The 16,628-nt window shown below is 59.3% G+C and overlaps 1 protein-coding gene across 1 annotated transcript in view; it reads left to right on the plus strand.

Moving 5' to 3' along the window:
* LOC122547749 (complement component C7-like) overlaps positions 1–16,628 on the plus strand; it is a gene marked incomplete at its 5' end in the record, with an annotated part of 220,379 nt that overhangs the window by 60,256 nt on the left and 143,495 nt on the right. The window contains one exon of the mRNA XM_087994142.1: positions 1,729–1,816. Coding sequence (XP_087850268.1) covers positions 1,729–1,816 — 88 coding nt within the window. The remainder of the gene's footprint in view (positions 1–1,728; positions 1,817–16,628) is intronic.

A 16,628-nucleotide genomic window follows, 5' to 3' on the forward strand; every position in this document is an offset into this window, starting at 1 on the left:
GGGATTGGGGTGGGGTCAGTGATGGGGCAGGGGAGGGGGATGGGGGGAGGGTATGGGTCAGTGATGGGGCAGTGGGAAGGGGTGGGGATGTGGGTGGGGGTCAGTGATTGGGCAGAGGGATGGGGATGAGGGTGGGGTTCAGTGATGGGGCAGGGGGTGGGGGTCAGTGATGGGTCAGGGGGTAGGGAATGGGGATGAGGGTGGGGGTCAGTGATGGGGCAGGGGGAAGGGGATGGGGATGAGGGTGGTGTCAGTGATGGGGCAGGGGGAGTGGGATGGGGATGATGGTGGGGGTCAGTAGGGCAGGGGGAGGGGGTGTGGGTCAGTGATGGGGCAGGGGCAGGGGGTGGGGGTCAGTGATGAGGGTCGGGTCAGTGATGGGGCAGGGGAGGGGGATGGGGATGAGGATGAGAGTGGGGGTCAGTGATGGGGCAGGGGGAGGGGGATGGGGTGAGGGTGGGGGTCAGTGATGGGGCAGAGAGATGGGGATCAGTTATGGGGCAGGGGGTGGGGAATGGGGATGGTGGTGGGGGTAAGTGATGGGGCAGGGGGAGGGGGAGGGTGTCGGGTTTAGTGATGGGGCAGGGGAGGGGGATGGGGTGAGGGTGGGGGTCAGTGATTGGGCAGAGAGATGGGGATGAGGGTGGGGGTCAGTTATGGGGCATGGGGTGGGGAATGGGGATGGGGGTGGGGGTCAGTTATGGGGCAGGGGGTGGGGAATGGGGATGGGGGTGGGGGTCAGTGATGGGGCAGGGGGAGGGGGAGGGTGTCGGGGTTAGTGATGGGGCAGGGGGAGGGGGTGGGGGCAGTGATGGGGCCGGGGGAGGGGGTGGGGGGCAGTGATGGGGCCGGGGGAAGGGTTGGGGGGCAGTGATGGGGCAGGGGGAGGGGTTGGGGGGCAGTGATGGGGCCGGGGGAGTGGGAGGGTGTCGGTGTTAGTGATGGGGCAGGGGGAGGGGTTGGGGGGCAGTGATGGGGCAGGGGGAGGGGTTGGGGGGCAGTGATGGGGCAGGGGGAGGGGTTGGGGGCAGTGATGGGGCAGGGGGAGGGGTTGGGGGGCAGTGATGGGGCAGGGGGAGGGGTTGGGGCAGTGATGGGCAGTGATGGGGCAGGGGGAGGGGTTGGGGGGCAGTGATGGGGCCGGGGGAGGGGTTGGGGGGCAGTGATGGGGCAGTGATGGGGCAGGGGGAGGGGTTGGGGGGCAGTGATGGGGCAGGGGGAGGGGTTGGGGGCAGTGATGGGCAGGGGAGGGGTTGGGGGCAGTGATGGGGCAGGGGGAGGGGTTGGGGGGGCAGTGATGGGGCAGGGGGAGGGGTTGGGGGGCAGTGATGGGGCAGGGGGAGGGGTTGGGGGGCAGTGATGGGGCAGGGGGGAGGGGTTGGGGGCAGTGATGGGGCAGGGGGAGGGGTTGGGGGGCAGTGATGGGGCAGGGGGAGGGGTTGGGGGCAGTGATGGGGCAGTGATGGGGCAGGGGGAGGGGTTGGGGGGCAGTGATGGGGCCAGGGGAGGGGTTGGGGGGCAGTGATGGGGCAGGGGGAGGGGGTCAGTGATGGGGCAGGGGGGAGGGGGAGGGGGTCAGTGATGGGGCCGGGGGAGGGGTTGGGGGGCAGTGATGGGGCAGGGGGAGGGGTTGGGGGGCAGTGATGGGGCAGGGGGAGGGGTTGGGGGGCAGTGATGGGGCAGGGGGTACTGACCCTGGGTAATGTATAATTTCCTGGTTGGTTGCAGAGAGCTGGAACCCCATTGTTTTGAAATGCCCATTGACCCAGTGACTGGCTGCACGGACCCCCCTGCCCTGGACAATGGAGCGGTCCAGGTCTGTACCTGTATCTCTAATGGTCTGGTCCATAACTGGGTCAGTCTCAGTAACTGGGCTGACCACTCCCAACGGTCAGTGCCTCACACCCACTCACACCCACTCACACTCTCACACCCACACACACCCACTCACACCCACTCACCCACTCACACCCACTCACACACTCTCGCACCCACTCACCCACTCACACCCACTCACACCCACTCACACTCTCACACCACTCACACCCACTCACACCCACTCACACCCACTCACACCCACTCACACCCACTCTCACACCCACACTCACACCCACTCACACCCACTCACACTCTCGCACCCACTCGCACCCACTCACACCCACTCACACCCACTCACACTCTCGCATGCACTCACACGCACTCACACGCACTCACACGCACTCACACGCACTCACCCACTCACAGCCACTCACAAACACTCTCACTCTCACACCCACTCACATCCACTCACAAACACTCACACTCTCGCACCCACTCACACCCACTCACACTCTCGCACTCACACCCACTCACAAACACTCACACTCTCGCACCCACTCACACCCACTCACAAACACTCACACTCTCGCACCCACTCACACCCACTCACACCCACTCACACCCACTCACACCCACTCTCACTCTCACATCCACTCACACCCACTCACAAACACTCGCAATCTCGCACCCACTCACACCCACTCTCACACCCACACCCACTCTCGCACCCACTCACACCCACTCACAAACACTCACACTCTCGCACCCACATGCACCCACATGCACCCACATGCACCCACTTGCACCCACTTGCACCCACTTGCACCCACTCGCACTCTCACACCCACTCACACCCACTCACAAACACTCGCAATCTCGCACCCACTCACACCCACTCTCACACCCACTCGCACTCTCACACCCACTCACACCCACTCACAAACACTCACACTCTCGCACCCACCCACACCCACTCTCACACCCACACCCACTCTCACACCCACTCACATTCTCACACCCACTCACACCCTCTCACACCCTCTCACACCCTCTCACACCCTCTCACACCCACTCACACTCTCACACCCACTCACACCCACTCACACCCACTCACACCCACACCCACTCACACCCACTCACACCCATCGCACCCACTCACACTCACACTCTCACAGCCACTTACACACCCACTCACACTCTCACACCCACTCCCACACTTACACACCCACTCACACTCTCACACCCACTCACACTCTCACTCTCACAGCCACTCACACTCTCACTCTCACAGCCACTCACACCCACTCACACTCTCACACCCACTCACACCCACTCACACCCACTCACACTCTCACACCCACTCACACTCTCGCACCCCCTCGCACCCACTCACACCCACTCACACCCACTCACACCCACTCGCACCCACTCGCACCCACTCGCACCCACTCACACCCACTCTCACTCTCTCACACTCTCACACTCTCACACTCACTCACACTCTCGCACCCACTCGCACCCACTCACACGCACTCACACCCACACCCACTCACTCACACTCTCACACTCACTCACACTCTCACACTCACTCACACTCTCGCACCCACTCCCACCCACTCACACACACTCACACCCACTCACACGCTCTTACACCCACTCACACGCTCTCACACCCACTCACGCGCTCTCACACCCACTCACACCCACTCACACCCACTCACACGCTCTCACACGCTCTCACACGCTCTCACACCCACTCACACCCACTCACACCCACTCACACCCACTCACACCCACTCACACGCTCTCACACCCACTCACACGCTCTCACACCCACTCACACTCACTCTCACCCACTCTCACCCACTCACACCCACTCACACCCACTCACACCCACTCACACTCTCACACCCACTCACACCCACTCACACCCACTCACACCCACTCACACCCACACCCACTCTCACACCCACACCCACTCTCACACCCACACCCACTCACACTCTGACACCCACTCACACTCTCACACCCACTCTCACACACTCTCACCCACTCACACCCACTCACACCCACTCACACCCACACTCACACTCACACTCTCACACCCACTCACACACACTCACACCCACTCACACTCACACTCACACCCACTCACACCCACTCACACTCGCTCACACTCACACTCACTCACACTCACTCACACTCACACTCACACTCACACTCACACTCACACCCACTCACAAACACTCACACTCTCGCACCCACTCACACCCACTCACACTCTCGCACCCACTCACACCCACTCACACCCACTCACACCCACTCACACCCACTCACAAACACTCACACTCTCGCACCCACTCGCACCCACTCACACCCACTCACACCCACTCACACCCACTCACACCAACTCACACCCACACCCACTCACTCTCACACCCACTCACACTCTCGCACCCACTCACACCCACTCACACTCTCACACTCACTCACACTCTCGCACCCACTCACACCCACACCCACTCACACCCACTCACACTCTCACACTCCCTCACACTCTCGCACCCACTCACAACAACTCACACTCCCACTCACACCGACACCCACTCACTCTCACACCCACTCACACTCTCACACCCACTCTCACTCACACTCACACTCTCACACCCACTCACACTCTCACACCCACTCGCACCCACTCGCACCCACTCGCACCCACTCTCACTCTCTCACACTCTCACACTCTCACACTCACTCACACTCTCGCACCCACTCCCACCCACTCACAACCCACTCACACACCCACTCACACCCACTCACACCCACTCACACCCACACCCACTCACTCACACTCTCACACTCACTCACACTCTCACACTCTCTCACACTCTCGCAACCACTCCCACCCACTCACACACACTCACTCCCACTCACACGCTCTCACTCCCACTCACGTGCTCTCACACCCACTCACACCCACTCACACCCACTCACACGCTCTCACACCCACTCACACGCTCTCACACGCTCTCACACCCACTCACACCCACTCACACCCACTCACACCCACTCACACCCACTCACACTCTCACACCCACTCACACCCACTCACACCCACCCACACCCACTCTCACACCCACACCCACTCACACTCTCACACCCACTCACACTCTCACATCCACTCTCACCCACTCACACCCACTCACACCCACACTCACACTCACACTCTCACACCCACTCACACTCACACCCACTCACACTCACACTCACACTCACACTCACACCCACTCACACTCGCTCACACTCACACTCACTCACACTCACTCACACTCACACTCACACTCACAAACACTCACACTCTCGCACCCACTCACACCCACTCACACTCTCGCACCCACTCACACCCACTCACACCCACTCACACCCACTCACAAACACTCACACTCTCGCACCCACTCACACCCACTCACACCCACTCACACCCACTCACACCCACTCACTCCCACTCACACCCACTCACACCCACACCCACTCACTCTCACACCCACTCACACTCTCGCACCCACTCACACCCACTCACACCCACTCACACCCACTCACACTCTCACACTCACTCACACTCTCGCACCCACTCACAACAAATCACACTCCCACTCACACTCCCACTCACACCGACACCCACTCACTCTCACACCCACTCACACTCTCACATCCACTCTCACTCACACTCACACTCTCACACCCACTCACACTCTCACACCCACTCACACCCACTCACACCCACTCACACCCACTCACAAACACTCACACTCTCGCACCCACTCACACCCACTCGCACCCACTCGCACCCACTCGCACCCACTCGCACCCACTCGCACCCTCACACTCTCACACTCACTCACACTCTCGCACCCACTCCCACCCACTCCCACCCACTCCCACCCACTCCCACCCACTCACACACCCACTCACACACCCACTCACACACCCACTCACACACCCACTCACACCCAGTCACACCCACACCCACTCACTCACACTCTCACACTCACTCACACTCTCACACTCACTCACACTCTCGCACCCACTCCCACCCACTCACACACACTCACACCCACTCACACGCTCTCACACGCTCTCACACCCACTCACACCCACTCACACCCACTCACACTCACTCTCACCCACTCACACCCACTCACACCCACTCACACCCACTCACACTCTCACACCCACTCACACCCACTCACACCCACTCTCACACCCACACCCACTCTCACACCCACACCCACTCACACTCTCACACCCACTCACACTCTCACACCCACTCACACTCTCACACCCACTCTCACCCACTCTCACCCACTCACTCCCACACTCTCACACTCACACACTCACACCCACTCACACTCACACTCACACCCACTCACACTCACACTCACACTCACTCACACTCACACTCACACTCACTCACACTCACACTCACTCTAACTCACACTCACACTCACACCCACTCACAAACACTCACACTCTCGCACCCACTCACACTCTCGCACCCACTCACACTCTCGCACCCACTCCCACCCACTCACACACACTCACACCCACTCACACGCTCTCACACCCACTCACACCCACTCACGCGCTCTCACACCCACTCACACCCACTCACACCCACTCACACCCACTCACACCCACTCACACGCTCTCACACGCTCTCACACCCACTCACACCCACTCACACACCCACTCACACACCCACTCACACCCACTCACACCCACACCCACTCACACACACTCTCACACTCACTCACACTCTCACACTCACTCACACTCTCGCACCCACTCACACCCACTCACACACACTCACACCCACTCACACGCTCTCACACCCACTCACGCGCTCTCACACCCACTCACGCGCTCTCACACCCACTCACACGCTCTCACACCCACTCACACCCACTCACACCCACTCACACCCACTCACACGCTCTCACACCCACTCACACTCTCGCACCCACTCACACCCACTCACACCCACTCACACCCACTCACTCCCACTCACACCCACTCACACCCACACCCACTCACTCTCACACCCACTCACACTCTCGCACCCACTCACACCCACTCACACCCACTCACACCCACTCACACTCTCACACTCACTCACACTCTCGCACCCACTCACAACAAATCACACTCCCACTCACACTCCCACTCACACCGACACCCACTCACTCTCACACCCACTCACACTCTCACATCCACTCTCACTCACACTCACACTCTCACACCCACTCACACTCTCACACCCACTCACACCCACTCACACCCACTCACACCCACTCACAAACACTCACACTCTCGCACCCACTCACACCCACTCGCACCCACTCGCACCCACTCGCACCCACTCGCACCCACTCGCACCCTCACACTCTCACACTCACTCACACTCTCGCACCCACTCCCACCCACTCCCACCCACTCCCACCCACTCCCACCCACTCCCACCCACTCACACACCCACTCACACACCCACTCACACACCCACTCACACACCCACTCACACCCAGTCACACCCACACCCACTCACTCACACTCTCACACTCACTCACACTCTCACACTCACTCACACTCTCGCACCCACTCCCACCCACTCACACACACTCACACACACTCACACCCACTCACACGCTCTCACACGCTCTCACACCCACTCACACCCACTCACACCCACTCACACTCACTCTCACCCACTCACACCCACTCACACCCACTCACACCCACTCACACTCTCACACCCACTCACACCCACTCACACCCACTCTCACACCCACACCCACTCTCACACCCACACCCACTCACACTCTCACACCCACTCACACTCTCACACCCACTCACACTCTCACACCCACTCTCACCCACTCTCACCCACTCACTCCCACACTCACACACTCACACACTCACACCCACTCACACTCACACTCACACCCACTCACACTCACACTCACACTCACTCACACTCACACTCACACTCACTCACACTCACACTCACTCTAACTCACACTCACACTCACACCCACTCACAAACACTCACACTCTCGCACCCACTCACACTCTCGCACCCACTCACACTCTCGCACCCACTCCCACCCACTCACACACACTCACACCCACTCACACGCTCTCACACCCACTCACACCCACTCACGTGCTCTCACACCCACTCACACCCACTCACACTCACTCACACCCACTCACACCCACTCACACCCACTCACACGCTCTCACACGCTCTCACACCCACTCACACCCACTCACACACCCACTCACACACCCACTCACACCCACTCACACCCACACCCACTCACACACACTCTCACACTCACTCACACTCTCACACTCACTCACACTCTCGCACCCACTCCCACCCACTCACACACACTCACACCCACTCACACGCTCTCACACCCACTCACGCGCTCTCACACCCACTCACGCGCTCTCACACCCACTCACACCCACACCCACTCTCACACCCACACCCACTCTCACACCCACACCCACTCACACTCTGACACCCACTCACACTCTCACACCCACTCTCACACACTCTCACCCACTCACACCCACTCACACCCACTCACACCCACACCCACTCTCACACTCTCACACCCACTCACACACACTCACACCCACTCACACTCACACTCACACCCACTCACACCCACTCACACTCGCTCACACTCACACTCACTCACACTCACTCACACTCACACTCACACTCACACTCACACTCACACCCACTCACAAACACTCACACTCTCGCACCCACTCACACCCACTCACACTCTCGCACCCACTCACACCCACTCACACCCACTCACACCCACTCACACCCACTCACACCCACTCACAAACACTCACACTCTCGCACCCACTCGCACCCACTCACACCCACTCACACCCACTCACACCCACTCACACCAACTCACACCCACACCCACTCACTCTCACACCCACTCACACTCTCGCACCCACTCACACCCACTCACACTCTCACACTCACTCACACTCTCGCACCCACTCACACCCACACCCACTCACACCCACTCACACTCTCACACTCCCTCACACTCTCGCACCCACTCACAACAACTCACACTCCCACTCACACCGACACCCACTCACTCTCACACCCACTCACACTCTCACACCCACTCTCACTCACACTCACACTCTCACACCCACTCACACTCTCACACCCACTCGCACCCACTCGCACCCACTCGCACCCACTCTCACTCTCTCACACTCTCACACTCTCACACTCACTCACACTCTCGCACCCACTCCCACCCACTCACAACCCACTCACACACCCACTCACACCCACTCACACCCACTCACACCCACACCCACTCACTCACACTCTCACACTCACTCACACTCTCACACTCTCTCACACTCTCGCAACCACTCCCACCCACTCACACACACTCACTCCCACTCACACGCTCTCACTCCCACTCACGTGCTCTCACACCCACTCACACCCACTCACACGCTCTCACACGCTCTCACACCCACTCACACGCTCTCACACGCTCTCACACCCACTCACACCCACTCACACCCACTCACACCCACTCACACCCACTCACACTCTCACACCCACTCACACCCACTCACACCCACCCACACCCACTCTCACACCCACACCCACTCACACTCTCACACCCACTCACACTCTCACATCCACTCTCACCCACTCACACCCACTCACACCCACACTCACACTCACACTCTCACACCCACTCACACTCACACCCACTCACACTCACACTCACACTCACACTCACACCCACTCACACTCGCTCACACTCACACTCACTCACACTCACTCACACTCACACTCACACTCACAAACACTCACACTCTCGCACCCACTCACACCCACTCACACTCTCGCACCCACTCACACCCACTCACACCCACTCACACCCACTCACAAACACTCACACTCTCGCACCCACTCACACCCACTCACACCCACTCACACCCACTCACACCCACTCACTCCCACTCACACCCACTCACACCCACACCCACTCACTCTCACACCCACTCACACTCTCGCACCCACTCACACCCACTCACACCCACTCACACCCACTCACACTCTCACACTCACTCACACTCTCGCACCCACTCACAACAAATCACACTCCCACTCACACTCCCACTCACACCGACACCCACTCACTCTCACACCCACTCACACTCTCACATCCACTCTCACTCACACTCACACTCTCACACCCACTCACACTCTCACACCCACTCACACCCACTCACACCCACTCACACCCACTCACAAACACTCACACTCTCGCACCCACTCACACCCACTCGCACCCACTCGCACCCACTCGCACCCACTCGCACCCACTCGCACCCACTCGCACCCTCACACTCTCACACTCACTCACACTCTCGCACCCACTCCCACCCACTCCCACCCACTCCCACCCACTCACACACCCACTCACACACCCACTCACACACCCACTCACACACCCACTCACACCCAGTCACACCCACACCCACTCACTCACACTCTCACACTCACTCACACTCTCACACTCACTCACACTCTCGCACCCACTCCCACCCACTCACACACACTCACACCCACTCACACGCTCTCACACGCTCTCACACCCACTCACACCCACTCACACCCACTCACACTCACTCTCACCCACTCACACCCACTCACACCCACTCACACCCACTCACACTCTCACACCCACTCACACCCACTCACACCCACTCTCACACCCACACCCACTCTCACACCCACACCCACTCACACTCTCACACCCACTCACACTCTCACACCCACTCACACTCTCACACCCACTCTCACCCACTCTCACCCACTCACTCCCACACTCTCACACTCACACACTCACACCCACTCACACTCACACTCACACCCACTCACACTCACACTCACACTCACTCACACTCACACTCACACTCACACTCACTCACACTCACACTCACTCTAACTCACACTCACACTCACACCCACTCACAAACACTCACACTCTCGCACCCACTCACACTCTCGCACCCACTCACACTCTCGCACCCACTCCCACCCACTCACACACACTCACACCCACTCACACGCTCTCACACCCACTCACACCCACTCACGCGCTCTCACACCCACTCACACCCACTCACACCCACTCACACCCACTCACACCCACTCACACGCTCTCACACGCTCTCACACCCACTCACACCCACTCACACACCCACTCACACACCCACTCACACCCACTCACACCCACACCCACTCACACACACTCTCACACTCACTCACACTCTCACACTCACTCACACTCTCGCACCCACTCACACCCACTCACACACACTCACACCCACTCACACGCTCTCACACCCACTCACGCGCTCTCACACCCACTCACGCGCTCTCACACCCACTCACACGCTCTCACACCCACTCACACCCACTCACACCCACTCACACCCACTCACACGCTCTCACACCCACTCACACTCTCGCACCCACTCACACCCACTCACACCCACTCACACCCACTCACTCCCACTCACACCCACTCACACCCACACCCACTCACTCTCACACCCACTCACACTCTCGCACCCACTCACACCCACTCACACCCACTCACACCCACTCACACTCTCACACTCACTCACACTCTCGCACCCACTCACAACAAATCACACTCCCACTCACACTCCCACTCACACCGACACCCACTCACTCTCACACCCACTCACACTCTCACATCCACTCTCACTCACACTCACACTCTCACACCCACTCACACTCTCACACCCACTCACACCCACTCACACCCACTCACACCCACTCACAAACACTCACACTCTCGCACCCACTCACACCCACTCGCACCCACTCGCACCCACTCGCACCCACTCGCACCCACTCGCACCCTCACACTCTCACACTCACTCACACTCTCGCACCCACTCCCACCCACTCCCACCCACTCCCACCCACTCACACACCCACTCACACACCCACTCACACACCCACTCACACACCCACTCACACCCAGTCACACCCACACCCACTCACTCACACTCTCACACTCACTCACACTCTCACACTCACTCACACTCTCGCACCCACTCCCACCCACTCACACACACTCACACACACTCACACCCACTCACACGCTCTCACACGCTCTCACACCCACTCACACCCACTCACACCCACTCACACTCACTCTCACCCACTCACACCCACTCACACCCACTCACACCCACTCACACTCTCACACCCACTCACACCCACTCACACCCACTCTCACACCCACACCCACTCTCACACCCACACCCACTCACACTCTCACACCCACTCACACTCTCACACCCACTCACACTCTCACACCCACTCTCACCCACTCTCACCCACTCACTCCCACACTCACACACTCACACACTCACACCCACTCACACTCACACTCACACCCACTCACACTCACACTCACACTCACTCACACTCACACTCACTCTAACTCACACTCACACTCACACCCACTCACAAACACTCACACTCTCGCACCCACTCACACTCTCGCACCCACTCACACTCTCGCACCCACTCCCACCCACTCACACACACTCACACCCACTCACACGCTCTCACACCCACTCACACCCACTCACGTGCTCTCACACCCACTCACACCCACTCACACTCACTCACACCCACTCACACCCACTCACACCCACTCACACGCTCTCACACGCTCTCACACCCACTCACACCCACTCACACACCCACTCACACACCCACTCACACACCCACTCACACCCACACCCACTCACACACACTCTCACACTCACTCACACTCTCACACTCACTCACACTCTCGCACCCACTCCCACCCACTCACACACACTCACACCCACTCACACGCTCTCACACCCACTCACGCGCTCTCACACCCACTCACGCGCTCTCACACCCACTCACACGCTCTCACACCCACTCACACCCACTCACACCCACTCACACCCACTCACACGCTCTCACACCCACTCACACCCACTCACACCCACTCACACCCGCTCACACCCACTCACACCCACTCACACCCACCCACACCCACTCTCACACCCACACCCACTCTCACACCCACACCCACTCTCACACCCACACCCACTCACACTCTCACACCCACTCTCACCCACTCTCACCCACTCTCACCCACTCACACCCACTCACACCCACACTCACACTCACACTCTCACACCCACTCACACTCACACTCACACCCACTCACACTCGCTCACACTCACACTCACTCACACTCACTCACACTCACACTCACACTCACAAACACTCTCACTCTCGCACCCACTCACACCCACTCACAATCTCGCACCCACTCACACCCACTCACACCCACTCACAAACACTCACACTCTCGCACCCACTCACACCCACTCACACCCACTCACACCCACTCACACCCACTCACACCCACACCCACTCACTCTCACACCCACTCACACTCTCGCACCCACTCACACCCACTCACACCCACTCACACTCTCACACTCACTCACACTCTCGCACCCACTCACACCCACACCCACTCAAACCCACTCACACTCTCACACTCCCTCACACTCTCGCACCCACTCACAACAAATCACACTCCCACTCACACTCCCACTCACACCGACACCCACTCACTCTCACACCCACTCACACTCTCACACCCACTCTCACTCACACTCACACTCTCACACCCACTCACACTCTCACACCCACTCACACCCACTCACACCCACTCACACCCACTCACACCCACTCACAAACACTCACACTCTCGCACCCACTCACACCCACTCACACCCACTCGCACCCACTCGCACCCACTCGCACCCACTCGCACCCACTCGCACCCTCACTCTCTCACACTCACTCACACTCTCGCACCCACTCCCACCCACTCCCACCCACTCCCACCCACTCCCACCCACTCCCACCCACTCACACACCCACTCACACACCCACTCACACACCCACTCACACACCCACTCACACCCACACCCACTCACTCACACTGTCACACACACACTCACTCACACTCTCGCACCCACTCCCACCCACTCACACCCACTCACACGCTCTCACACGCTCTCACACGCTCTCACACCCACTCACGCGCTCTCACACCCACTCACACCCACTCACACCCACTCACACCCACTCACACCCACTCACACGCTCTCACACCCACTCACACCCACTCACACTCACTCTCACCCACTCACACCCACTCACACCCACTCACACTCTCACACCCACTCACACTCTCACACCCACTCACACCCACTCACACCCACACCCACTCTCACACCCACACCCACTCTCACACCCACACCCACTCACACTCTCACACCCACTCTCACCCACTCTCACCCACTCACACCCACTCAAACCCACACTCACACTCACACACTCACACACTCACACCCACTCACACTCACACTCACACTCACACCCACTCACACTCACTCACACTCACACTCACACTCACACCCACTCACAAACACTCACACTCTCGCACCCACTCACACTCTCGCACCCACTCACACTCTCGCACCCACTCCCACCCACTCACACACACTCACACCCACTCACACGCTCTCACACCCACTCACGCGCTCTCACACCCACTCACACGCTCTCACACCCACTCACACTCACTCTCACCCACTCTCACCCACTCTCACCCACTCTCACCCACTCTCACCCACTCTCACACTCTCACACCCACTCACACCCACTCACACCCACTCACACCCACTCACACCCACTCTCACTCTCACACCCACACACACCCACTCATACCCACTCACAAACACTCACACTCTCGCACCCACTCGCACTCACTCGCACCCACTCGCACCCACTCGCACACACTCGCACCCACTCGCACCCTCTCGCACACACTCACACCCACTCACACCCACTCACCCACTCACACCCACTCACACCCACTCACACTCTCGCACCCACTCACCCACTCACAAACACTCACACTCTCGCACCCACTCACACCCACTCACACTCTCGCACCCACTCACACCCACTCACACCCACTCACACCCACTCACACCCACTCACACCCACTCACAAACACTCACACTCTCGCACCCACTCGCACCCACTCACACCCACTCACACCCACTCACACCCACTCACACCCACTCACTCCCACTCACACCCACTCACACCCACACCCACTCACTCTCACACCCACTCACACTCTCGCACCCACTCACACCCACTCACACTCTCACACTCACTCACACTCTCGCACCCACTCACACCCACTCACACTCTCACACTCACTCACACTCTCGCACCCACTCACACCCACACCCACTCACACCCACTCACACTCTCACACTCCCTCACACTCTCGCACCCACTCACAACAACTCACACTCCCACTCACACCGACACCCACTCACTCTCACACCCACTCACACTCTCACACCCACTCTCACTCACACTCACACTCTCACACCCACTCACACTCTCGCACCCACTCCCACCCACTCACAACCCACTCACACACCCACTCACACCCACTCACACCCACTCACACCCACACCCACTCACTCACACTCTCACACTCACTCACACTCTCACACTCTCTCACACTCTCGCAACCACTCCCACCCACTCACACACACTCACACCCACTCACACGCTCTCACTCCCACTCACGTGCTCTCACACCCACTCACACCCACTCACACCCACTCACACGCTCTCACACCCACTCACACGCTCTCACACGCTCTCACACCCACTCACACCCACTCACACCCACTCACACCCACTCACACCCACTCACACTCTCACACCCACTCACACCCACTCACACCCACCCACACCCACTCTCACACCCACACCCACTCACACTCTCACACCCACTCACACTCTCACACTCTCACACCCACTCTCACCCACTCTCACCCACTCACACCCACTCACACCCACACTCACACTCACACTGTCACACCCACTCACACTCACACTCACACCCACTCACACTCACACTCACACCCACTCACACTCGCTCACACTCACACTCACTCACACTCACTCACACTCACACTCACAAACACTCACACTCTCGCACCCACTCACACCCACTCACACTCTCGCACCCACTCACACCCACTCACACCCACTCACAAACACTCACACTCTCGCACCCACTCACACCCACTCACACCCACTCACACCCACTCACTCCCACTCACACCCACTCACACCCACACCCACTCACTCTCACACCCACTCACACTCTCGCACCCACTCACACCCACTCACACCCACTCACACCCACTCACACTCTCACACTCACTCACACTCTCGCACCCACTCACACCCACACCCACTCACACCCACTCACACTCTCACACTCCCTCACACTCTCGCACCCACTCACAACAAATCACACTCCCACTCACACTCCCACTCACACCGACACCCACTCACTCTCACACCCACTCACACTCTCACATCCACTCTCACTCACACTCACACTCTCACACCCACTCACACTCTCACACCCACTCACACCCACTCACACCCACTCACACCCACTCACAAACACTCACACTCTCGCACCCACTCACACCCACTCGCACCCACTCGCACCCACTCGCAC

This window comes from Chiloscyllium plagiosum, unplaced genomic scaffold (assembly GCF_037043375.1).
Source record: "Chiloscyllium plagiosum isolate Xiang-an unplaced genomic scaffold, Cpla_swu_hap1 HiC_scaffold_2, whole genome shotgun sequence".
Taxonomy (NCBI): Eukaryota; Metazoa; Chordata; class Chondrichthyes; order Orectolobiformes; family Hemiscylliidae; genus Chiloscyllium; species Chiloscyllium plagiosum.